Genomic DNA, 27,409 nt, shown 5'->3' with positions numbered 1-27,409 from the left:
GTCCGATGCTGATGCAAGGGCGTGCCACCTGACCTATACCTGGTCAGGAAGGTGATGGAGATGCCTCGCTTAGTTTCCTGCATGGCATACACGTAAACATTAAATACGAGCCTCGATCGGCTCTCAGGTTATCCTGTGAATCGGCTCAAAGAGCCGATCCACCCATGATTCGTACGGGGTGCACGAATATATGGTGGTCCTGCTTGATCAAGATAAAGCTAAAGCGATCTACGACGATTTAGGGTTTTCACCGCATAATCGGATCATCCTACTCACGATTGGGCCTCGCGGCCACGCACGGTGATCGTAAGCCGATCCTAGATAGGGCCTAAAAACCAACACGAGGTTGATCCCCGGAACATCCTGTCTAGGACTAGCAAACGACACCCTACGTACCGCTGGATCCTCCAACCCTTTGTAAGGCCTAACTATTGCAGATATTAAACTAATCCTTGATGAACAAGGAGCAACCGTAACGGATCGGATCTACTAAATAATGATCAAGCGGGGTGCCGCCCCCACACCTAAGATAGGTGTGAGGGCGGCTAGATATGCAAGGGTTGCACTACGATAGCATATGATACGAAGAACAATGCTAACCCTAACATATCTAAGATAACTACGTTGCTCGCCATCAAAAAGGCTTCAGTACGAGCAACGCATGAACAACATGAAGCTTATGCTGCCTAGATCGCAAGATGCGATCTAGGCAGCATGATGCTTACCGGTAGAAACCCTCGAGACGAAGGAGTTGGCGATGCGCCGAGATTGATTTGTTGGTTGAACGTTGGTTGTTGTTTATTCCATAAACCCTAGATACATATTTATAGTCCAGGGGACTTTCTAATTCAGGCGTGCACCTAACCGTGCACGGGTCAAACTCTATCTTCTAATCTAAGATGCAATCTACTATATTAAGATACAAGGGCAAACTAGCCCAAACTTTGCGCACAAGGCCGATTTATGTATATTCTTCCATGTATAATCTTCAAGTCCATCTTGATCGCGGCCCACCTCTGACCCGGTCAAATCCTGGTGATAACAGCGGGTCCCATTTAGCAGCAGCGGTATCACCGTTTGACAGGCGGCACGGAATCGAAAGAAAAAGGCAAGTGACCAAATATGAGGTGCAAAAAATAACTCCAAGAAAAGAAACTTGATTGCACATAGAGGATGACATGCGGGTCCCATTTAGCAGCAGCGGTCTCAACGTTTCCAAAGCGGCACAGGATCAAAAGAAAAATGAAGTAGCCAGAAATCAGGGGTTAAAAAATCCAAGAAAAGAAAGAATTTTCGTTCATAGAGGATGACATGCGGGATCCATGATCCTGCATCGTAAACGGCTCGATCTGAGAGCGTTGAATGAGATGGGGCGATCGAGAAAAAAACAATGCTAGAGAGGCTGTCATCTGGGCCCTACATCCCTAGGCGGTGCGGATTTGCGTTGACTCGATCGGCGAATCCGAGAATTCGTGATGCAGCACGTCTCGGGCCACCATACGCGACGTTTTGGACGTTTTCATCGGGCTAGGTGGCCTCAAAAACGAGAAAAAAAATTGACATGCACCACGGAGAGACGAAAAATCGTCGGCCATGGTGCAGCAACAACCACAACACGACTTCAACTTCGTCGACTATGGCAACTTTATTTGTAGTGTACGATTCTCAAGATATCTTTACTATTATATTCGAGTTGGTACGTCGTCAAAAATGTTTGATGTCAAAGATTGAAGACATCTTGACCGTCCAATCGATAAAACATCTCCCGCTTGATATCTAGCCATTCGTGGCCACAACGTCACGACCTCAGTTCACTTCCCAAAAATATGTGGACACGAGCTTCAATCACGGGATCTTAGCAATCATGAAGAAATCACAGTTATAGATCACACCCACATCCGTGGGATGTGCGGGGAGCATGGATGGGAGCAAAGTGCGGGAGCAGGCAAGCCCCGTCCGACTCATCAGTCCACTCGCGCACAACTAGCGGCGTCCGTCATGCAAGCTTGGTCGCACTTGGTGTCCTCTGCCGTTGATCTTGATGCCTCCCCGCTTGTTCTCCCGTGCTGCTACCATGGATCTCATCAAGGTACATGCCGCTGTATCTCTTTCCCCTAGATCTTCATGTGTTACGTTTCATTGAGAAAAAATTTAGACTCCAAAATGATGATTGGTTAGTTTGTCAACAGGTTTGCATTGTTATCCAATCCTTTGTGCCTATGGTTGCCCTCAACGTGTGCTACCTGTTTGCCTGGACTTGAAACAAGTACAAGATAACATCTCTACGGGTAAGAAAACAAAAGAGACTGAAACCTCATGATCTAATTTTCTAGCATTTTCTTTGTGGTGGGAGTTTCTAAGATGGCATCTTAATTTAAAATATGTCAGCATAGCACATGCATTATCAAATTAGTAGCTGGCAAAATTGTCAATAATCTGCAGACTGAAAGAAGTGGTAACAATATATGATATGAACATGTTGTCGGATGAAGCCATCAGACAAAAACTACCCTGGCTTCTTCAGCAAGTTCGAATGATTTATTTTCCACTCTGGCTTACTGCTCAAAAATCAAGGAATGCATATGTCCAAATTGGAGGATAACCACCAGAATTCAACAACCCTAGGAGATCACCTACAAGTAATATGAAGCATCAACATAATTTTTAACCCCAAAAAGCTCGGTAAGTGAAGATGTATATAAGAGAATAAAAGTAGAAAAGTGTGCCCTTGATAGAGGAACTAAATTGATGGCCAGAGCCGGGCCCCATTGCTGCCGGGCTTCCTGCCATCTACAAATAATAAAGAACATGCAGATTACTTGAACAGATAATAGAAAAAGGGAGTCATGATAAGCCATCAGAGCTTCTGCTATTGTCTCTGGAATTTCTGATCCGGATACTAAAGAAAACCCTAGCTTGTCGAGAAGCTCTGGCATTGGCAGAAGATTTGGGCCTCCATAGTCTATGTTGCATTGGATTGCACGGCAGTGGTCAGCAATATTGCTGAAGCAACCATGAAGGTATGTAGCAATAATTGAAGAAATTAAGTTCGGTCATATTTGAAGGCTGGGCTTCTAATTCTGAAGCTCACAACCTAACTAGATTTATTGCTTCTTTAGGAGCTGGCCGCCATTTGTGGTTTCGTACTCCATATTCTATTAATATCTTTGTAAACATTCTCGTTGATGAATACAATTTAGCAGGTTGTCTAAAAAAAGATAATCTAAGCATCCATGGATATCTTCAGATATGATTTATACAGCATATATAACAATACGAAGGTTCTGCTGGCCGAAAAAAAATGTACATGCTAAAAAGTACATCATGGTTGGTAGGTATATGCTTCAATCTCCATTTAAATAACGTGAAGATCTCCAGTATGTGTGCATTCATCTTTGAAAGAACTATATTTGATACGCTTTGAAAAGCTGAATTTATATGCAAATGCAAGAACTATAATTATGCATAAGAAATGAAGTTGTCAATTTTAATTGGTTCAAATTGCCTTTTCCTGGTGCCGATGATGCAACAACAACGCCCCAGATTAAGTCAGTAGCTGAAATATGGCACTCAGAAAGTGGCGGTTGGTATAAGTCAGGCTAAGGTTTTTTTTTTCATCTTCCTCACATCATATACATTGTATTGTTTCACATTACCGTATCATCCGTTGTGAGGAATTTAGACAGATTATTGGCCTTAAAAGTACTACAATATATGCAAACTTGGTTGTATACACATCGTATGTAAGCTCTTTGAATATATCCATGAATTTAAATCTTAGCCTTAAAAGCGAACAAATGTGAGGAATATGGAGGTCCCGGGGGATTAGAAAATGTCGGTGCGGCATGGAAGAGCAAACCGTGGACAAAAATATTTTTATTCGTGTAAATAAGTGAGCATCCCCTGGCGTGTATCTTGGTCCGTCTAATGGCAAAACGATTTTAGGTGAGCCTACAATCGAAGTTGTTTTCTTTGTTAGGGCTTCTTGTTGTTCAATTAGTGTCTTATATGGAATTAGTGTAGAACCACTAAGAGTTTCGCCGACCAAAAGTGATAGGTTACCCTTTGCGTTAGTTCTCCTAAATCAGGTTCTTTAGATGGCCACTTCCTTAGGTGATCAACTTTGTCTTCATTTAATTGGTCAGTTGGGCTCATGTCGCGTGCACATTTGTTACTCCTCACATATAACTTTTTGAAGTAAAAAATATGAATTTATTTTTTAGAAATAAATGTCTACATGTAGCTCAACCTCTATTTTTTTAATTTACTATATTTATTATTAATGTATACAAGAGTTAGTTTTTAACGCTTCCAATCTAATAAGCAGTCAGTGTCGTAATTTGCCGGTCAACAAATATTCTATATTTTAATTATTCTAGGTATACAAAAAGGTCCAGCTCCTATTTTTCATTTTAATATATGACTTTTAGGTTATATTCACTTATGAAGATAATAGGCCACGACATGATGATGCCGGATGGAAACAAAAAAAAACACCAAATTCTCCAATATCAAAAGAGGTGCAGTGGGAGAATTTTCCTCTTTATTTGTATGCATGTTTTATATTACCTTATTTAGTCATGTATTTCCGCTTTAACAGATCATGGACGAGACATAGATATTGTCGACGCTCTGAAAGAACAGGCTAACATCACACCCGATGTGATGTTTTTGGAAGAGAACACATACACGTAAAGTTTTAAATAACAAAAGAAGTGCATACTAAGGATTGCAATTTTGATATGCATGTATGCATGTTCCATCTGACCATATTTTGATATAAATTTTTATTTTGTAGCTCATGACCATGATATAAATAGATTTTATTGTTGTTTGAAAAAGACCCACCAGCGATTGGCACGGAGATGGCTGGAAGGGACTCTAAACTTGCCATGCTTTAGAACAAGTAAATGAGGTGCATATGTGATGTTTATATATGTAAATATTTACATTATTACATATAAAAATATTTTATAAAAAATAGAGACCGTAGCAACGCACGGGCATTCAACTAGTTTTATCTAAAAAACGAATCCAAAATATAAAGGAAAAAACTGTCCTCTCTATCCTTCTCTTCTTTTCTATTACCACCTTATTTCCCCTGCGACACGTTAGTGGTGAGCAAGGGAAACACTTTGGACTAATTTTCTGACACCACATCATATCACTTACTTGACACGCGTGACGGCTTTTTTTTAGAGAGTTGCATGCTGAAGGATTGGAGTGTTTACAGCCGGTTATAGCCTAGCGTTGGCCTTTTGAATTTTCATGCTAAAAAACTAATACTGTATTAAATACTACCCCCGTTTTAAAAAAAGATTCAGAAGGTTCTGGGAGTTGTCGCGCACTCATGCTCGCCATGTTCCGCAACAAGGTCCTCGTGCGCGCCGGCCCCTCCTCCTCCTCCACACCACCGCCGCCGTTCCTCCTCCGCCAGGTGTCCTTCTCCACCGACGCTCCATCCGTCGACATCGAAATCCTCTGCTGCAGGCTGTCCCGCCGCCACCGTCTCGCGTGCCTACCCCAGCCCCCAGCCGACGCCCTCCTAGTCTACCAGGTCTCGCTCCACTGCTTAGCGTTAGCGTTCGTTCGGTTCCTGACCAAGAAACGTAACCTGTGGGGTTTCCGATCGATGCAGAGATGCCAGTCTGCTGCGGCCGCGGAGGCGGCCTCCGAAATCGCGGCAGCCTTCCTGGACGCGTCAGTGAGCGCCTCGCTCCCCCCTGTGCCCTTCACCTGCTCGACGCTTTGCTGCTACGGGTGTATTTGCAGGCTAATTTCGCGTCCTCTGTTGCAAGGTTGGTGAGGAGGAGGAGGTGGTGTGTTCGGGCGCACTGGTTGCAAAAGCAGTTGAGTGTGGACTGCGATGTTTGATGCTCGAGCGTGGATGGAGGTTTGTTGGGGGGAGCATATTCGTCGACTCCACATTTGCTGCGAGCGAGGAGAGGACTGATCTGCGCGCGTTGAATGTGGTATGCTATTTTACACCCTGTTCACGTAGTGCCAAGTTGCTGCATGCTGGTGTATAAACAAATGACACGCCTTGTCTCCAAAATGCCAACATGAGTGCACACCGTGTTGGAATGATCAGTTCGGTTCGGGCCTGACCCAGCAATGGGTGTTCAAAACTAAAGCCCATGCAGCAGTAATCACTGTTTTGTTCGGACAGAAGCCAACTCATTGCCTTAGCTTGGTTTGATGCGGTTCAAATAAATCATTTTCTGTTGCAAGACCAACCTGTAGATTTATCGAAACAGGAATTATCAGTAAACTACACAATCTAGGTGCCGTATTTGCAACTCAACAGTTCACCCCTGTATAATATATATATATCATGTTTCCATTATGTTACCGTGACGTACTTGTTTCAACCATTACTGATTGAGCATCAGTATGCGATTGCACTGATATGCTTCTATTATTCGAGCATTAGCCTGCCATGGTTCATACAAAACATAAGCAATGTTTGGCTTTCGGCTTCCAAAGATGGTGAAATAGTCAATCCCAGTCAACAACACAAGTATATGAATGTAAAAAAAACACAGAATGCATTTAGATAGACTACTTTTTGTAGAGTAATATAAATAGTTCTACCTCGAAGTTGTTTTCTTTTGTTTGGTGCAAATGAGCAATTACATGATTTGGCTACACTGTTTCTCATGATTTGTCCTTTTCTTTCTCAATATTGTGGTTTTACCATCTTTTGGTTGTCAAATTGCTACAGGAAGTCAGATCTGGACTAAATGATGATTACGAGTTTGTTGTCTCACCTGATGCATTTCGGTTTACTGCACTTAAGGTATTAATTGTTATTCATTGGGCACCTTAGAGCAGAAGATAACGCTGTGAACTATTATGCGTTGCTGCTAGATCTCTGATGTTGCTAGCTCCAGTGTGATGGAAACATTCCAACGCACTGAGGAAGTAAGTTTGGATGGTTGTAGCCCCCTGACAGCTTGTGCAATTCTTCCAACATTACAGGAAGGTCATGTGATAGGTAAGCTAGAGTTTAGATGTTACTTGTTAAAAAATAGATCATTCTTCTCAAGATAATGCTCTTTACTTTCTTAGGTTTTAGCAAATTACTTCCTTCAGGGCAGAGCTTGGACAACTTTACGGAGCTTTGCTCAGTTAAGGTGGCATATTTGGCATCTCGTAACACTAGCATTTCATACCATATTAATATTTAGTTTTCATTTGGTATGCTTTTCCTCAAGAGTAGTTCCTGCATGTAACATTTTTCTCACTTCACACGATTTTGTTCTGCAGCATGGTTTAGAGATGAACTATAGTTATCATGCAGCAGTCAAACTGACATGTGGAGTTTCCTGGGAGAAGCAATGGTAACTTTTTATAAATACAAGTTGTACATTCTTTGCTGTGCACAGTTGCTATTGATATGCTGACCATTGTGACATGTCGCTTTCATGTCAACATGCTTCTGATATTTATCCAACTCATGTAGGTTGCCCTCTCCATTAGTCCTCCAAGGTTCAGGGCTTCAACCTGCCCTAAAATCTGTTAGAGCATCAAAGGCAATGTCTTCCTTGCAGTTCTTTGTAGAATTGTTGACAGGTGATTTTTTTCTGTTATGTATCGACTTGGCATTTAAGGATAAAGGACATGATATCTATAGGGGAATCAGAAGTCTGGGATCCTTTAGAATGGGTGTCCAGTTCCTACGTTTGGACTTTGGATGGATCATATTAATATTTATCTTGTAAATGACTCTGTGTAGTAGTTTTTTAATGCGGGAAATAATAACTGTGTTGATTCATATTTAACTTTCGATTTCTGTTTCAGCTTGGAATTTCTTTGGTCAGAATCAATTTGTAGTTAAGGTACTCCTTTTCCTTGACCTTTCAAGTAAATAATGTTCGCTCTTATTCCATTTGTCATATTTTTTTTTCTTTTCTTTCACATCATAGAACTATTAAACAGCCCTTGCAAAAAAAAGTTACTATTACATGGTACAAAAATTCATGTTAATATTTTTTTTTTGCTTTTCCTGTAATGGGGAGGGAGATACTGTTGTTTATGCTAGCACTTCACTTGTATTGATAAAATCGCTGTTACCAATTTTGATTTTAATTTCTCATTTGAACTATGTGAACCTACATTTTTTTCAATATTTAATTATGTGAACTGGGCATAGTATATCTCTGTAACTTTCAAGGTGAGCTTTAATGTCACAGGAACAATTGCTAGTTAGCTGCACGACAATTCTGCCTACTTGGGACAAAGCCATAAGTAAATTGTCAGTGCAGACTGCAAGAACTGACAATTCAGAGGATCTTGGTTTAGTTCATACAAGTTTTATGGCCAAAGACCAATCACTGAATCTAGGTACTATTTTGTATGCAAAAGAACTTTGTTGCTCGTATGGCTCAAAATTTATGTATCAGCTGCTAAATACATACATATTTTTCTACACGACAAGATTTCCGCACCCCAAAACCAGCTGTCTTCTGCTCTTCGAGTGCCAAAGTTCACGAGCTTCCTCGGTGTATGGATGATGATGGCACTAGCAATGGCACCCGTTCCACCAACCATTTTTTTCCATCACAACCTATTGTCCTAACCAGTTCATCCAAGTGTAAGATAGAACTTTCTTTCTTCCTTTTATTTATTGTTACCATCAAAAAATGCAAAAAAATGTAATTTGCCGGGTTAGAAAAACATTTATCATGATCCTGATAGATCAATATACAATTTTTATCTATGGATGTTCTTTAATTATGTCAGTCCTATTTCCCTTCATGGTTCAACTGAGAGTGACCTCAGTTACTTCTGTATTAAAATCTCTTCTACAGCGCAAGTTACATTATTGAAGCCTTCATTCAGCAGAAGTAAACGAGCAAATGAAAACAAAACAAGGTGCTCTTCAGGTAAATACATTAGTAAGTTTTTATATGTTGATGGTACCATTGCCAATTCATTTTCTTAAGTAACACATTCTTTTCACTAGAAAAACAAACTAAAATGTCCCCTTGATGTCTTTTTTGCATCAGAACAATCTTATGCTGACAGTTCAAACAAAACTGGCCTACCAAAACCATCACACAGAAGTTCTCCTAAGGCAAGCCATGCTAACCCTATCAATTCATCAAGTGCAATTCTTGTCAATCAAGTCATTCAGGTATGAACTTACCATAAAGAATGCCCGCACCTCTAATCTTGTGTGCTTGGCTAGCTATTATATGCCAATCGAAGCAGTATTTTCACACACGGGCCCATAGTGTGGTACTATTGTTGGCAGTGGAAAATTAGCTCTTATTCCGACAAAACTCAAAAGGCTTTTCGTCTCATTGTATTGATAGAAAGAAAATGTGCAAGGCTTAGCAAGGTAATCCACGGCAAATAACACAAGTGTGCCTGCTTACTTGCAGCTGTTCGGGATCAAAGAAACACATATTTCCTTTTTTTCATATCAACCATGCGTCAGAATAACTAGCGATGACATTCCTTTCCGCAGAACCTGAACTTTTTACATGTACGTCCAATTACAGTTCAGGTCACTTCTGATTTTTCGAGGGGCATTTGGGACAATGGGTCGTTGATTACAGCAACAATGTGAACATGTCGCTGATAATCAGCAGCTCCTCTGACTTGAATACACAGGAGCGTGTGAGCCAAATGAATCGAAAAATTCATGTTTGATTCGGGAAGAGTTCATAGAAGTTCTAAACTTAATAGCAAGATAATTTACTTCCATTAAAAAAAATATTCCATAAAATGACCCAGCTAAGTCTCACTCATGGGAGCAACCCAACACCATTGATACAATCTCAACATTTCTGGATTCCAAATTCGTGGCCGGGAGGTGCAGCTTAAAATTATTTTCTAGCCAGTTGTTTTTGTTGTACCAAGGTTCAATCCTATTAATTCTCTATGTCCTCTCATGATATATTTTCCGATTAAATGTCATTCCTTCTGAAAAATAATTATATCATAGTAATTTTTTTCTAATTTCAATGTAAGCCTGATTCGATGGATTGGTACTGGTGCGCATGAGTGTTTTCGGAAACACGAATTTCAGCATAGCCCCATTGTCCTTGCAGGTTTCTGTGCATCCTAAAAGAAAGCGCGCCGAGTTTCTGGAGAACAGTGATAAAGGAGAAACTGCAAAAGGTACTACTGTATCAAACTATCAATCAGAAGACTGTTCCACGCATCTCAATTGTAGCAACACGGTTGGGATCTAATCATCCATATTTCCTGCGCAGTGCACCAAAAAGATTGTTGCGAAAGGAGGAACTTGGACACAATAAAGATATGTCCTTTACATTTTCTATACTTATTTGCTATGTGAGAGAATGCTGAAGATTCCGATTAAGTTTATAAAAGTATCATTGTTTTTCTAAAGCAAAATACTGTTTGCATAAGTAAATTTGGATCCTGTGAAAACTATATGGGCATTTGAAAATGGTCAATGGGGGAAGGGACACAGCCACTGATTCCGTGCTCTACTACTGTTCTTGTTTTATTTTGTGTCTGACGCTGTGAGTAGCTTATTTATTACTATGCGGTAAAAGCTAGGTAGCATACATGTAACACAGTTGCACAATTGAGTTTTTTTGCGAGTAAGTAAATGTAGATGCTGCAAAAAGAAAGATAGAATATCCAAACATGGATCGAGGAAGGAGAATAATTATTTGCATCAGTTTTACAGCGTACCATCCGAATAGAAGCTGTTATCGTAAGAATTTAAGGAATTTGTGGTACTTTGTGCCTGGCACTGCACATGCCATAGCTTGTGAACAGTAAGCCTACGGAATATTTGTACAGAGTAGCTGAATCTGCACACATTTTGGTCTCAGTCGCCAGTTGCTGGTTCAGTAGCTAACTCGGATATTGTTATGTTCACAGTAAAGACTATACAACAGATGTCCCACATGACACAAAATTAATGCTGGATATCAAGGATGTGCTTAGCGCAAAAACAATAGAGACAAAATCAAAGACTATGGTTGGCAAGGATGAGATAAACTTCATGACAAAATCAAAAAGAAAGCCAGCAGTTGTCAAAGAGGAGTTAACTAAAAAGGTTAAGTTACCTTTTTTTTCTTTTTATGTATGATATTCTCTGGATATCATTCAATTTTATATGAGGTGATTTAAACAATGTAGTTGTGCTCTCGGATTAAATTCCTACAGGTGATAGATCATCAGAAGGATGTTACTCAAAAGGTGGCAAAGGCAAAGACAGTGCTTGCTAAGGATGAGCTAACTTTAACAGCGAAGACAAAAACAAAACCCGATGTTAACAAGAACGAGTCAGCTGAAAAGGCGATAGATCATCAGAAGGATGTTACTCAAAAGGTGGCAAAGGCAAAGACAAAACCTGATGTTAACAAAAATGAGTCAGCTGAAAAGGTGACTGTAATTTCATATTATTTTGGCAGAGGACAAGTATACATGCTGTTCTTTTAGATATTCATTAAGTTAATAGCTTGACATCAAATACTTTCAGGTCATAGATCATCATAAGCGAGGTGAGATGCGTCTTCTTACAGTTGCTGAGCTGAAGTGCTTCCTCAGTATAAAAAAAGCAAAAGTTGGAGGTACAAAGGAAGTGCTTATCCAAAGAGCAAATGAACTCCTTTCTTGAGATAGCCTTAAATGTGCAGTAATGCGTCGCAACATGGTGTGCCTGTAGATTCAGGCTGCTTCTCTACTGTGTGTTTATATTATATGGGGTCAACATGATATTGGAAGTACTCTCAGCAAACATGATATTAGATCATTAAGAGGTATTTACTTATGTAATCGGTAGAATTGTTGATATCAAGCTGCTGTGTATAATATTTTGGGAAAACAGAACACTTTTGCCTCTGGATACATCGATAGACAACCCTTCCAGAAGTCACCTACTCCCTCCAGTCAGATTAAATGGACACAAGTGAGTACCGCTTTAGGCAAGCATCCTTCAGAAACACGGTATGTATCCCGTCGATTAAAAAAGCCCAGAGGTAGTATTTCCGAGTTCAGAAGTTGCTGCTGCTCAGTGTCAGGCTCAAATGGCAGCAAGATCTTGGGTCACCAAACCTGTTCATCTATTTATAATGTCATCAGGGGAGCTGAGTACCTCCACAACTGATGTAATACATCCACAAATGGTGGCACATGATCACCCAGACGCAGGATTGGTTTATGCCTGTATCAGCCGGACTGACTTCAGATGGCCAGTTAGTGCTAAGCTGATCAAGTAGTCACTAGCAACAAAGCACTTGTACAACAACCAAGCAGAAATTTCAACTATTACACATTCCATAGACACCAGCAGCTGGCAAAACCTTTGACCTTCCGATTATAGCACGGCTTCACTATAGGCACATGATTTATAGTCTAGAACAAATCAACAGCCCATGATAGAGTAAAGATACTACGTGCCTACGTGTACCAAACATAAACACCAAGTACATCCTTACTGATAGTAGGAAGTCCATACATCATTTCATTACTAGACATACATTGTCTGATATGCCCGCCAAATGGGAAAAGAGTCATTGCAAATTGTTTAAGATGCTGGAAACAAAATGTGGCTTAATTTCACAGCACAAGCAAACGCTATTTAAGAACTCTGCAGGAGGCAAAGGTAATCCGATAGTAACATAAGTTTAACGGTAGCGGCGAAGGGAAACGGTTTGGTTGCGCTTCCAGGTCGCTCTCCTTGATGGCCTGTTCTTGTGGTGCCGGGTACCCTTGCCACGCAGGCCACGGAACTTCTTGCCAGCAGATGTGAGACCACGAAGCTCACGGTGCTTGTGCACAGGGTTGCAGAGCCAGTTGATCCTTGGGTCGTTGCGGACAGCATTGTGAGCAACATCCACGAGTATCACCTCAAAGTACTTGTAGGTCGAGTCCTGTGTTAAGAGAGAAAAAGTTAAGTATGGCCACGGTAGCGTAGTGAAAAGGTGGACCATGGTACGATCTTTAGACATATATCTGTAAGAATTATGTACCTCATTCACCCAGTAGGAGTTGAGCACCCTCAGGCCACCCAACCTACGTCCAGCTCTCTCCTCAGCAACAGACCTCTTGTTTCTCTGGAACTTGAGCTGGGTGATACCCTGGTGCTTGGGCTTGCCATAAACAATACCCTTGGGCACAGGTCTCTTCCTGCCACCACGCCTGACACGGATCCGGTAAACTACATACCCCTAGAAGACAAACAGAGAATATTATTATTCCTCAGATGTGAAGCAAATTCGCCTCGTGTTTCAAGCAAAACCCAGAAAGAAGTGTACAGGAAAGGATGGCGCATCACATGGACAAATCAGCCAACTGCATAACCAGTACCAATAATATAAGAAAATACAATTGATTACTGACAGACAAACTTCCGCCATTGAAGAAGGCCTAAGGAGCAGCCAACAATAGAAGCAAACAACTAACACTAGCTAAATGGAACAGAAACTCACTTGTAATTTGTAACTGCACTGGTTATCAAATCAGCAGAGCCAATACCAAGTGCTAGATAACACACATAACCCAGTAAAATTGTTTTTAACTGTAGCCAGTCACATCAATAATGAAATCTTTGAAGAATGCTACTGAAATACTACATCCAAACTATTACTGTAGCTAACAAGCAAGCTCCCCCGAGCAAGTTCAATTAATCCAATGACTAATAAAAAAAACTATGAATGAGGGCCTGTTTGGTTCCCAGCCAGGCAGCCACACTTTGCCAAGCCAAACTTTGGCAAGTGTGGCTTGGATTTTGGAAGCCACAAAGTGTGGCAAAAGTTGGCAATAAATACACTCTGACAGGTGCGCCATATGAATAGTAAGGTGTGGCAGCTGCAAAGTGTGGTAAGAACCAAACACATGCCAAATTGCCAAACTTTGGCTTGGCAAAATGTGGCTAGGAACCAAACAGCCCCTGAGTCTGCAAGATTTTAGCCCATGGTAACATCTAATAAAGTAATACTCTACATTAAGTGCCAAAACTCATAAACTAATTAGCATTGAGAGCAAACCAGCAACAAACTTATTGCTACTCAGCAACTAATTGAAATAGACTAACTGAGAAAAGTAGCATAGTCACTGAATCAGCAAAAACCACAACCACACATGCACAAATCTAGAAAGTAACCATCTGAATTCAAGCACTGGCAGACAGTATAAAATTGCTTTGTACCCTGCTGCGTGCAAACGGCAAGTTCCTAATGCAAAGTAACAACCTCCATTTCTTTCCAGCATAAGTTTGGCAAATTTTTAAGAAATCCCTGGTTTACCATAAGAACGAAACAATTCATCCATGGAGACTTCGAAGTAACTAAACAAACTGAGAAACGAGAACAAACCGTTCCATACATCTGATGCTAGCTACTCCCTCCGTCCTCAAATAAGTGTACTTCTAGGTTCAGAATTTGTCCTAAAACAAGTGTACATCTACACTACCAATGCAGTAAATTAATGCAATTAGCTCCTCGTAATCACTCCCCAACTCCATCCTCCAATCGTCATTCCTCTCCTCTACCTCAACCACCAATCATCATTTCCCTCCTTCAATTAATAGAGTAAAAACTCCTCCACCTCAACCACCAATCATCATTTCTCTCCTTCAAATAATAGAGTGAAAACTCATAAAATATGAGAGAGAGAGCTAAGTTGTCTCCTATTTCCTAGATGTACACTGAGAGAGTAAGTGGTAAGCAATTCCCTTCAACAACACGCGCATAAATAAGATCCTCACGCACATGAGGTAGGAATTATATGCAGATCCATATGCACAATATTTGGCAAGAACACGCAGGTAAATGACGGAGGTGCGGACAGATCCAAAGAGAAGGGTTACCTGCTTGGCCTTGAAGCCGAGGCGTCGCGCCCTGTCGGGACGGGTGGGCCTGGTGATGCGCACGATGGCCGGCTGCTGCCTGTACTCCCAGCACCGCACGCGCTGCACGAACCTCATCACGTCGGACTGCTTCCTCCTCCATAGCTCCGAGACGAACTTGTACGCCCCTGCAAACAATCCATCAAAACGCGGAGGGTAAGACTCCTACGAGAAATTCGAAATACGATGGGCGAAGAGGAAGGGGCGAGAGCTCACCCATGGCTGTGCGTTTGTGCGGCGGCCGGCAGGGGAAGAGTATTTGGTGTTAGGGTTTGGGTCTACGGGGAGATGGCGAGTTTGTATTGAGGAGGAGATGGGCGCGCGGTGGACTGTCCGATGGGCTAGGGTTTTAGAAATGGGCCGAAGAATGCAGGGCTCCAGGGGCATTCAAAAACCGTAAATGGGCCATAATTTGTGTCTTTTTTTTGGTTTTGGATTAATTTTTGTTTTTGTCATGGAAAACATTTCACCCCCAAATCCAACTGAAATGTGCCCCCTTGTATAAAAGCCTCATGTTCTCCACCCCTTGGGTCTGAAAAAAACTACCCAAAAATGTAATGATGTGTTTGGATGCAAAAAAAAAAGGTATGGAATTAAATTGGATTAAGGATTCCAAATCCAAGATGGCAAGAAAAATGGCTTCCAATTTGAATATTGTTGTTTGTGTGTGTTTGGAATTTGTTGTTGGAATCAAAGGGAATGTGATGCAGCCCGACCTTCAATCTTCATCACATCATGTGCGTCAACGCTGACTCATCACGCAAAGGTAAATCTTCTATTTTATGCATGCCTACAATTGCCTATGTGAAATGGTATGCTACTTCATCCTCCGTCATATGACCACCGATAGGAATACATCGCCAAGTACGGAGGAAGTGAAGGACACCATGGATGCTCGAGGACTCAAGGCCGAGGTCGTGGAGCATGGAAGAGGATATGGAAAAAAACTCCAGGCGCAGCTACACCGGAGTCTTCGGTCTCGTCAGCTCACAGCGGAGTCTCTGACCCATGAAGATTAAGAACGGATTCTCCGGCCTACATACACCAAACTCTATGGGCTAAGTGAGGCGCTTGCCACAAGTTAATGCAGGCCAAGACCCATTTACCCCCTTGTATGCCTAAACTATCCCTCCTTAGTGGCTCTCTATATATAGGCTCCCACCTCCCCTTCATCATTAGATAGAGTTGAATTGAGAACTAGGCTCATGCCTCCACCATCCCTAGTGGATTAGGAAACCCCCTCCTCTCTTAGACACAAATATATGAGTTGTATCAAAGGTCCTTTTTATATGATCGATCTCTCACTTGTGTGATTGTACTTCGGTCTCTCATACTAATGTTCTATCGATTGCATACCGATCTCTTGCTCGGGGATTCTACCTCGTATCTTTCCCTTAATGGGCTGTTTGGTTGTCACAGAATTGGGTCATCATTTCATTTAGGAAATCCAGCAAAATGACACCATGGGTAAACACAATTCCGAGCTGAGACCTGTCATTTGCAATTCTTGTGGAAGCCATTTACAAATTCAATATTGAATTATGTTGTCATTTGCAATTCCTGTGACAACCAAACAAGTGTCCATTTCTGGAATTACAATGTAAATGAAATGAATGCATGTATTCATTTCAAAATGGTACAAATGAAATGAAAGCCTGGCTTCCAAACGACTCCTAAGTGATTCTATTAGGATGGTGGTTCGGGCCGTTGAGAGCAAACCGGATTGTATCGGGGTGTGTTGCGTGTGTTCATCGTGTTCTTCGCCGTTCTTCGTCATCATCCTTCACCCCCTCCATTTCTAAGTGTAAGGGTACATTGCCCCTATGTGTGGTTTTGGTAATTAATGACAACCCCTATGGACTAATGTTTTCATTTAGTTTATATGAAGGAATATTCCATAGGTATTACTTGCAGTCCATGTGTTGGGTTCAAGTATGGATGCCATGAAGATAAAGATATACCTTGTGTATTGGCATCAAGATCATCGATCAAGATAGTATGATAGAGCATGAGAAGATACAAGGTTGACCAATACAAAGAGTGAAGAATAGATTCAAGTTTGGTCAACACATGGAGCATGAAGAATGTGCCACGTAAAGTCACGTGGTATGCCCATGAGAGGATGACGTCAAGTGATGAACGTCATCCAGGTTGAGTTGGCAAGTTCAAGTTGAGCATTGATGACCCACAAGTATAGGGGGTGTATCGTAGTATTTTCGATAAATAAGAGTGTCGAACCCAACGAGGAGCAGAAGGTGTTGACAAGCAGTTTCGATGAAGGATTCACTGTAAATGCTCACAGACAAGTATTCAGGGGGTTTTGATATAGCAGATAAATAAAGTACGAGTGAGTAAAATGCGAGAGTAATAATTGCAGCGAGTTTCCCAATCCTTTTTAGCACAAAGGACAAGCCGGTTTGTTTACTTATAATGACCAAACGTTCTTGAGGACACACGGGAATTTAGTCTAGTGCTTTCGCTTCATATAGCTGATTAATCTTCATTGTTTTGATAAGTGTTGTGTGGGTGAACCTATGCTAATGCACCGCCCTTCCTAGGACTAATACATACTTGTGATTATACCCCTTGCAAGCATCCGCAACTACAAGAAAGTAATTAAGATAAATCTAACCACAACCTTAAACTCTGAGATCCTGCTATCCCTCCTGCATCGATATACCAACGGGGGTTTAGGTTTCTGTCACTCCGGCAACCCCGCAATTAGCAAACGAATACAAGATGTATTCCCCTAGGCCCATTGAAAGGATCGTATGCCGCACCTAGAGGGGGGGGTGAATAGGTGCTAACCAATTTTTAGTTCTTTTTCAAATTAGGCTTGACACAAATGGTAAATTCTCTAGATATGCAACTAAGTGAATTTCCCTATATGACAAGGCTACCAACTAAGCAAGATATATCTAAGCAATATAGAGAGAATAGGATAGAGGTAACCGAGAGTGGAGCACGCGATGACACGGAGATGATTCCCGTAGTTCCCTTCCTTTGCAAGAAGGTACGTCTACGTTTGGAGGAGTGTGGTTGCTACGCAAGCCAAACCAACAGCCACGAAGGCTTCACTCAGATCTCCTGTGAGCAACGCCACGAAGGCCTAGCCCACTTCCACTAAGGGATTTCCTCGAGGCGGAAACCGGGCCTTTACAAAGTTCTTGGGGCACACATCCACAACCAAATTGGAGGCTCCCAAATCTGTAACAACACAACAAATCAACAAGCATACATCAACAACCAACAACTAGGGATCCAAAGAGGAACACTAGCAAGGGGGCCCTCAAGCATAAGAGGGGGAAATGAAGAACGCTTCGGTGAGGATGTAGATCGGGGTCTTCTCCTTCGATTCTCCAAAGCACAAGTGATTTGGGTGGTTGAGGGAGGAGATCCGCGATTTTGGAGTTCTTGGTGGCTCGGCAATGGCAGATGGAGTTCTTAGGGTTTGAGCAACCTTCCAAGGTAAGTGAAGGGGGGTATATATACCCCACCTACTTTTCGCCCGTTGGAGAAGAAGCGCCGCAGATCTTGCCAGGATCCGCCGGCAGTGCCGGCAGAATATCAGCGACTAACGAGGCTGGCCGCGATCTGCCGGGCCAGGAACGCCGGCGATGCCGGCTGGGCACACCGGCAGTGCCGGCTTTGGGCTCGCCGGCGGCGCCGGTTTCGGCACGATCGGCACTGGAGTTGCTGCAGTCTGCGGCCTGGACCAGACTTCGAGGTTCCTCCTTCTTTTTCTTCCTTTTTGAGTGAGTCTTGATTTCCTGTGATATCTTTTCCTAAACTGTAAACCACTTAGCACACGGTTAAATTATCACCGGTGTTGTTAACAAACACACAAAACTCAGAGATCATGAAATGTTCTTTCAATCTCCCCCTTTTTGGTGTTTGATGACAATACCGGGATTTTGCAAAGAATAGAGCAAGACTATATATATGTTTGGCGGCAGAGAGAAACTCCCCTAGATGTGTGCATGCAAGAAATTTAGTGCAAGAATATATATATGCACACATTAGGTATAGAGCAACTTCTACTAACAAGATAGTAAGCACAATGCTCATAGGACATAAAGCATAAGATGTATGGGAAAAGATAAAAGATGACAAGTTAAGATCATACCTTTTCATATTGACATCCTTAAAATTTTAATACAATAGCCTCAAAATCATGAACAAGAATCCCATAATCACATCAAGTATCAATATGAGATAGATCATAGACAATACTCTCAACCATGTAGAATACCGAAACCATAGCAATAGTTCACCACACACAGCATAATATAAGGTTCAACATAATATAGAAGATAAAAGGAGGACACAAGCTTTAACGGAATGATAAAAAGCAAATGCTTGTGCCCTCAAACCTCCCTAGCAAATCCCGTGCAAGTCCTACTAGACCTTCTTCTCCCCCTTTGGCATCAAAGACACCGAAAAGGAGAAAAGAAGCGATGCTACAACGTCCCATGAGAGCTCACTCACTCTCCGTCTCTTCATTGTCCTCCGACTCTTCATCTTCTTCAGACTCGGCGGGCTCAACATCATCACTAGGAGGGCGCCGACGGCGAGAGGGACCGGGAAGACCAAGCTGTTCGAACTCAGTCACATTGCCATGCTTGGAGAGCCATTCTTCTTCAGGAGTGATGACCTCCTCAGATCCACTATCAACAGGAATATCCAACTTGCGCATGATGAGCTTTGTGTTCCTCCTGTCCATTTTCCGCTCCCTATGAGCCTGATACTGACGCCTGTTGATGTCAGACTTGAGGCAGAACATCTTGGCCAACTTGGCCTCTATGCGAGCCAACCAGCCACTTGTCGGCGGGAGGGGCAAGCTCAAAATCGAGTCTTCTTCTTCAGCAGAATCCTCATCATTTGGAAGACGAGGAGGATTGGCATGAGTCTTGACCTTGAGATCCTTAGCCTTGTGAGGTAGAAGGTTAACCTCATCAGTGAGCTTGCCAAAACCAGCACTGTCCCAACGAGAGCATATGAAGAACATGAAGTAGGGAGCAAACACAGGGGCCTTGCGAGCCATAATGCAAGCCCAAAACTCATGCCACGAGAAAATCCATCACATCAAGCCGCATACCGGTGTCACGGTCTTTGGTGAGAAAGGAGCAACAAGTTCCCAAGGTATCCATAGATCTGATCAACGCAGCCAACCTTGGGATTAAGGACCTCTCGGTAAATGCGGAGAAGAATGTCATACACCGGGCGGAGGAATTTCTGAGAACCATATACCACTTCTCCTTCAAGATAAAGATCAGCAAGGAGAGCCTTCTCAACGGGCTTGGGAGAGTTGTGGGCTCTAAAGTATCCATCTTCATTGCCAGTGAGCACAGGATAACCAAGACAAGGCCGCAAATTGGTCCCAAGTGCCATGCAACATGCGACCTTCTGTCATCCAAGTCATAGTCTTGGCATCATCATTGTCAACATAAATCGTGGCATAGAATTGCCCAATCACCTCCACACGGTAAGGGTCTTTGAAACTCCATCGGAGGAATAAGACCAAACCGCTCACAAATATTGCGAGCTTCAAAGAAAGTAGTTGGCGTGTTTATCCATGTGAGCAAAGTTGATGTGATGCATAGGAGCGACTTTATAAGTGGCATTTGCATAGAGATCATCAAAAGTCTTCTCTTGATACTTAGTCCGTAACGGAGCGAGCAATTGGTGCCCTTGGGAGTGATGTAGGCGTTGGACTGACGCAACCGAGCATACTCATTGTCAGGCCACTTCCCAATAGGCAAGCCTCTCAACCTCCGGAGAACGTTAGCACGAGGTTCAGCCGGAGCGGAATCCCTCTCCCGACGAGATGACTTCTTCAGAGATGGAATTTCGGCGTCAAAGTCACTAGGAAACGCCCGTTTGCCCGAACTTGAGCGATGAGAACCACCTGCACCTGTGAGAGCAAAGGATAGGAATAGCATATGATAAGGTACACTAAAACACAGCAAATTATGATAATCAAAGCATGGTGAATGAAGTGTTTAAGATTCAACAAGAAAAAGGCTAGAGATGATCTCGGGCACGACTTCACCGGCAGTCTTGGGAGGAACGGCGGCGAAGCAGCGGCCCGACCGGCGATGCTTGGTGAGACAAGCGGCTGCCGGCCACACCGGCGATCTTGGGTGGGGAGGCGACGGCAGTGCGGTCAACAGGAGAAAAGGCCAGATCTGCTCTAGACTCCAACATTGTTCCTCAAACTTTCACACAACCATGCTCAAGGTTATCTACCTCTATGGCAAAACTTAGGAAAGAATCGTCCACCCATCTTTCTTCTAGAGAGGTCTACCCAATCTAGAGAGGGAGAGAGAGGAGGAAGACTAACCTGGAGGAGGAAGCCATGGAGGGAGGGGGGGGGCCCTGCCGGAGGAACCACCCGAGAGGAGGGAGGAGAGCCGAGGCGGCGGCCGGAGGCGAGGCGGCGGCGGCGGCGGGCGGAGTCGGATGGGAGGAGGAGCCACGCGTCAGGAAGAAGAGGGCAGTTGCCCTAACCCCCTGGCGGGTCCACTACTTAACCCACCACGACACCGGCAGGCCGCCCAGCCGAGGCGGCGAGCTGCCGGCACCACCGGCCGATCTTGCAGGTGTGGGCACGCCGGCATGCGCCGACCACTTGCCCAAAAACCCTCAAAAAACTGAGTTTTGGAGTATGGAGATAGATATGGTTTCTTTAGGGAAGATGAGGCTTAGGATAGATACGCCAAACTGTGAGATGGTACATGATCACTCATTTTTGCAAATAAATCAAATGAGGGCCAAAAATGAGTGACTTCCCATAAACAAGGAGATGTCAAAAAGATCCAATGAAAAACCAAACAACTCCAACTCTTCACAAAGAAGAGTGTGGTGGCCTAGGCCACCATATATGAGTGATGTGACATGGCACCGCGAAGATATATCTTGGGTCCAAGTCACTACTCATCATTGAAGCTCACATATCAACATATGATATTAAGAGAATGATTTCTTAATGTTGGCATTATGGGGGGAGGGATAGCTCAATAATTTAAACCGCACTCCCCCTATTTCCATGCCCACATCTAAACCAAATAAAGTTTTGAGACGAAGGTGTGTTTGCAAGATGGTCAAGCTATACTCCTTGAATCGATGATATTTAGCTCATTCCTCAAATAAGTGAACCTTGCTTCATCAAGAGGCTTCGTGAATATATCGGCAAGTTGATCTTTGGTAGGAACATAGATAAGCTCAATATCACCACGGGCAACATGATCCCTAATGAAATGATTCCGGATCTCAATATGCTTCGTTCTTGAATGTTGCACCGGATTATAAGCAATCTTGATGGCACTTTCATTGTCACATAATAGAGGCACTTTGTCACAAATGACACCGTATTCCTTTAAAGTTTGCCTCATCCATAACAATTGAGTGCATCCACTTGCGGCGGCAACATATTCGGCTTCGGCGGTGGAGAGAGATATGCAATTTTGCTTCTTAGAAGACCAACACACCAAGGACCTACCAAGGAATTGGCAAGCCCGGAAGTTGATTTCCTATCATCCTTGTCACCCGCCCAATCCGCATCGGTGTACCCATTGAGAATAAAACTTGAGCCTTTGGGGTACCAAACACCATATCTTGGGGTATCAACCAAATATCGAAAGATCCTCTTGAGAGCTATCATGTGGCTCTCCTTAGGAGAAGCTTGATACCTTGCACACACACCTACACTCAACACTATGTCCGGTCTAGATGCACAAAGGTAAAGCAAGGATCCAATCATGGAGCGATATACCTTTTGATCCACCTCTTTACCATGGGGATCAAGTGCAAGATGACATTTGGTAACCATAGGAGTGGCAACACCCTTCATCTCGGTCATCTTGAACCTCTTGAGCATGTCTTGGAGATATTTTGCTTGATTGATGAAGGTTCCTTCTCTTAATTGCTTGATCTCAAAACCAAGGAAAAACTTCATCTCTCCCATCATAGACATCTCAAACCTAGCGGTCATAAGCTTTGAGAATTCATCATTGAAAGCTTTGTTAGTAGAGCCAAATATAATATCATCAACATATAATTGGCACACGAAAAGCTCCCCATTGACCCTCTTAGTAAAAAGAGTGGGGTCGATTAGCCCAACATCAAATCCACGGTCTACCAACAATTCCTTAAGGTGCTCATACCAAGCTCTAGGAGCTTGTTTGAGACCATAAAGTGCTTTATCAAGCTTGTAGACATGGTTAGGAAAGTTGAGATCCTCGAACCCCGGGGTTGCTTAACATACACCTCTTCATGCAAAGGACCATTAAGAAAAGCACTTTTCACATCCATTTGTTGTAGCTTAAAGTTATGATGCGATGCATAAGCAAGAAGGATACGGATGGACTCAAGACGAGCCACGGGAGCATAGGTCTCTCCAAAGTCAATCCCTTCAACTTGAGAGAAACCTTGAGCCACCAATCTTGCCTTGTTCCTCACAATATTTCCAAACTCATCTTGCTTGTTCTTGAATATCCATTTAGTGCCTATAACATTGCGGCACTCCTTTGGCTTCTCTACCAAGGTCCACACTTTGTTGCGCTTGAAGTTGTTGAGTTCCTCATGCATAGCTTCCACCCAATCCGAATCTTCAAGAGCTTCAAACACTTTCTTGGGTTCCACTACGGAGATATAGGCATGATGATTGCTAAAGTTAGCCAATTGCCTTCTTGTGGAGACTTTTGCTCGAACATCACCTAGGACCTTATCATGAGTGTGTCCACGAATTTCAAGGGTCCTTTCTCTTCTTGCCAAACGACGGGCCTCGATCTCCTCCTTGGTTCTTCTTGGCCTTGGAGGTGTCACTTGATCAACTTGATCATTTGGGTCCCCGTCTTGACCTTCAACTTGAGCAACTACAATCTCTTGTGGGTGCTCAACATCATGTGCTTGATCTTGGACATCATTTGGTGCGGAGCAAATATCAAATGGATACTCGTCGGAACCATCATGAATTCTTGGTAGATCATGTTCTTGATCTTGTCCTTGATCTTGCACACACGGGGGAGGGTTTTGTTCTTGTTCTTGGGTTGGTGCATCATTTGCTTCACTTGATGGGGTTTGTTGATGTTGAGAAGATGAGGGCTCCACCGTGGTAGAGCATAGTCCTTCCCGAGACGCCACACCGTGTCCCTCAATGGGGCGGAAAAATCCCACACCCATTCTTACTATGGCATCTTGAGGTATTTCATCACCTGCACAAACATCAACTTGCCCCACTTGGGAGCCATCATTTTCTTCGAACTTCACACTACAAGATTCAATGATAATCCCGGAGGATACATCAAAGATTCTATAAGTGTGAGATTCGGCACCGTAACCAACAAATATACCCTCCAAAGCTTTAGGAGCAAATTTAGACAAACGAACTCCTTTGATTTTGTAGAAACACTTACACCCGAACACCTTGAAGTATGAGATATTAGGCTTGTTCCCGGTGAGTATTTCATATGGAGTCTTGTTCAAGCCCTTGCGGAGATAGAGCCGGTTGGAGGAGTGACAAGCGGTGGAGATGGCTTCGGCCCAAAAGTTATAGCGGGATTTATACTCCGCCATCATAGACCTTGCCATATCCATAAGAGTCCGGTTCTTCCTCTCCGCAACACCATTTTGTTGAGGGGTGTAAGCAGCGGAATATTGATGGCGAATCCCCTCATCACTAAGAAAATCATTGAGTGTGTAGTTCTTGAACTCGGAGCCGTTGTCACTTCTTATTGCCATAATGAGGAGGTTGTGTTGGCGTTGCACCTCGGTAGCAAAGTCAATGAATGTTTGTTGAGTCTCATCTTTCGTCTTGAGAAAGTAGACCCAAGTGTATCTTGAGTAGTCATCGACAATCACCAAGCAATGTTTCTTCGCACCAAGACTTGCATGAGTAACGGGACCAAAAAGATCCACATGAAGGAGCTCCAAGATCCTCTTGGAAGAGATGATGGTCTTGCTTGGATGCGGAGAGTCATGCATTTTGCCTTCAACACAAGCCCTACAAACACGATCTTTGGCAAAAGACACATTTTCCATTAGTCCCACAATATGGTTCCCTTTGTGAAGACTTTGCAAAGTTCTCATGTTGACATGGGCTAGGCGGCGATGCCACAACCAACCCACATCCGCCTTTCCGAATAGGCACATCGCACTTGACGTGGTGGTCCCCGAAAAGTCCACCACATACAAGTTGTGTTCGCGATACCCAACGAATGCGACTTTTAGAGTCTTGCTCCACAAGAGGACCACAATATCATTATCAATAAAGACGGCGAAACCCATCTTGCCAAGGGCGGAAACGGAAAGCAAATTGTAACCAAGGGTTTTGACAAGCATGACATCCACAAGAGTAATGTTGTGTGCAACCACAACCTTGCCAAAACCCAATACCTCGGATGTAGAATTATCGCCAAAGGAGACGGTGATATCATTTACATTAGGCCTCAACTCCTTGACGAGGTTCTTGCCGCCGGTCATATGACTTGTACATCCACTATCAAGTACCCATTTTGAACCTCCGTGGCATAGTCCTACATGAGATCAATTCTTGGATTTAGGTACCCATTTTTCAATGGGTCCTCTTTTGTTAGCAACAAGGGTCTTTGGGACCCAAATAGACCAAGCAACATAACCATCATATGGACCAACATACTTAGCATAAACATCACCATAATAATCTTTAAAGAGAACATAGTGAGGATTGTCTATTCCCGCACCATCATCATTAATGGTGTTGCCCTTTCGGGGTTCACCATTAGCTTTCTCATGTGCGGGCTTGGTCTTTTTCTTGTTTGCCTTTTTAGCCTTGGAATTAAAACCAAGTCCCTCCTTCCCATTGTTTGATCTTTGCTTACTCAAAAGATCATCCAACGAAAGTTTACTTTGGGGAGAGGAGGTCCTAGCAAGTTCATCTTTCAACCTAGCATTTTCCTCAATAACATTTGCATGATCACATGAAGGAGTAGAGGAGCTAGGCACATCAAATGAGGCAAGCCTAATTTGAAGTTGCTCATAAGACTTGGATAAGAGAGTGTATTCACTCTTCAAAGCTTTGTGAGCTTTGTCTAGTTCATCTAGATCTTTCACAAGTTTCTCATGATCAACCTCAAATTGGGCCTTTTCCTTTTTAAGCACTTTAAACTTAGCCCTAGCAAGATCTCTAGCTTTAGTGAGCTTGTTAATTTTATCTTGAGGCTCTTCAAGAGTTTCTAGCCTCTCCTCAAGAGAAGCTATAGTTTCTTGACTTTCCTCAAGAGCATTTTTAAGAGCATGGATTTCAAGAGAGTCTTCTCTCTCTATTTGACCCTTTTTCTCAAGCATATCACTTTGTTGAGCTAAACGAACCATGAGGCTAGAAACATGCTTCTTAGTGTTACCTTGTAGGTTAAGAATGAAATCATCAAAATCTAGCATTTCTTGTTTCACTTTTAGACTAGCATCATCAACCCCTAGATCGCTAGATAAGTTAGGCATAGAGGGGTTAGGGGATGATACCTCGGAGGATTTAGCCATAAGGCAACTTTCTTCCTCCACAAGAATGACCTCATTGGGGGATTCACTTGGTGATGAAGAGTTGGTGGAAAGGGATGCAAGAGCGACCAATCCATTAGAGGTGGCATCTTCTTCATCATCAACATCATCATCTCCGGAGGTATACTCTTCTTGAGTAGATAGCACAATAGGTGTGTCCAAGGAGGACCTTGCCATGAAGCAATGTGCATTCTTGATTTGAGGGTTCTCATTGGGAGATTCAAAGAGAGATGAAGAGGGTGTGTTGGTGGTGGCGATGGCGGCCAATTCCTTTGAGCTTTCTTCATCTTCATCGCCACTAGAACTTTCAACTTCATCGGTAGAATATTCTTCCCTTGTTACTAACACAACTCTTGAGGGCCTCTTGCCCTTCTTGGTCTTGTTGTTGTAGAACTTCTTGTTGGGTGGCTTTGAATATTTGCCCTTTGAGTCTTTGCTCTTGTCCTTGGGAATGAGCCTCCCATTGTGAAGCTCTCTATTCTCATAGGGGCATTCGGCAATGAAGTGGCGCTTGTCATCACAATTGTAGCATGATCTTGTCTTTGGACCAAAGCTTGTGAACCCATTTTTGTTGTTCCTCTTGATGTTGTCTTCCTTGGCCTTGGAGGGATCAACCCAAAAGGATTTTGCATGGAAGGCCATGTGATCATGGTAGTGGCATTGCAAATCTTCCGGATAGGACATACTCCAAGATGCCCTATAAGATTCTTGAGGAATCACTTCTTCACCGGAGTTGACCACCAAGGCAAGATTGGAACCTTTTGCCATTCCAAGAGCACGATTGCGAGAATCATGAGAGGTTTCTTCAAGCAACTTGAGAGCTTGCATCTCGTGCACGACTTGTTGAGAGGTGAGAGAGGAAAAGCATTCCCTTCCCACAAGAGTCTTGACATCAATGGGAGCAAATGGCATCATGCATTCAATGTACTTCTCCTTGATCCAAGAGTCATTGATGTGGGTGGCACCAATAAGCCGGAAGGCATCGGCAACCGTGACAAGTCTTCCATACATGAGTTGATGATCTTCATCCGG

At 43.0% G+C, this 27,409-nt stretch overlaps 2 protein-coding genes across 8 annotated transcripts; one reads left to right on the top strand and one right to left on the bottom strand.

Annotated features, from left to right (window-relative positions):
- Positions 1-1,814: 1,814 nt before the first annotated feature.
- Positions 1,815-11,841, top strand: LOC127304025 (uncharacterized). 7 transcript variants are annotated; one of them, XM_051334770.1, is made up of 23 exons: positions 1,951-2,089; positions 2,179-2,288; positions 4,431-4,520; positions 4,601-4,691; positions 4,799-4,915; positions 5,319-5,557; positions 5,639-5,704; positions 5,799-5,972; positions 6,725-6,799; positions 6,871-6,997; positions 7,072-7,136; positions 7,270-7,343; positions 7,466-7,575; positions 7,804-7,841; positions 8,196-8,346; positions 8,441-8,596; positions 8,814-8,888; positions 9,012-9,139; positions 10,062-10,131; positions 10,227-10,274; positions 10,869-11,047; positions 11,158-11,376; positions 11,474-11,841. In XM_051334770.1, exons 6-23 carry the CDS (start codon positions 5,351-5,353, stop codon positions 11,609-11,611), a joined length of 2,100 nt encoding a protein of 699 aa, XP_051190730.1. In that variant the 5' UTR covers positions 1,951-2,089; positions 2,179-2,288; positions 4,431-4,520; positions 4,601-4,691; positions 4,799-4,915; positions 5,319-5,350; the 3' UTR covers positions 11,612-11,841. The 7 variants fall into 7 exon arrangements, with proteins under 7 accessions (XP_051190716.1, XP_071684578.1, XP_051190704.1 ...); XM_051334764.1 differs by having other exon boundaries at positions 4,601-4,915; XM_051334756.2 differs by lacking the exons at positions 4,431-4,520; positions 4,601-4,691; positions 4,799-4,915 and having other exon boundaries at positions 1,815-2,089; positions 2,190-2,288; positions 11,158-11,270; positions 11,358-11,376.
- A 568-nt stretch (positions 11,842-12,409) lies between these two features.
- On the bottom strand, positions 12,410-15,190 carry LOC127304061 (large ribosomal subunit protein eL15y). The gene is made up of 4 exons (XM_051334776.2): positions 15,059-15,190; positions 14,804-14,970; positions 12,966-13,163; positions 12,410-12,866 (listed from the first exon to the last, which is right to left on the bottom strand). Exons 1-4 carry the CDS (start codon positions 15,060-15,062, stop codon positions 12,621-12,623), a joined length of 615 nt encoding a protein of 204 aa, XP_051190736.1. The 5' UTR covers positions 15,063-15,190; the 3' UTR covers positions 12,410-12,620.
- Positions 15,191-27,409: the final 12,219 nt, after the last annotated feature.

This window comes from Lolium perenne, chromosome 1 (assembly GCF_019359855.2).
Source record: "Lolium perenne isolate Kyuss_39 chromosome 1, Kyuss_2.0, whole genome shotgun sequence".
Taxonomy (NCBI): Eukaryota; Viridiplantae; Streptophyta; class Magnoliopsida; order Poales; family Poaceae; genus Lolium; species Lolium perenne.
This window is presented reverse-complemented; position numbering and strand designations above follow the sequence as displayed.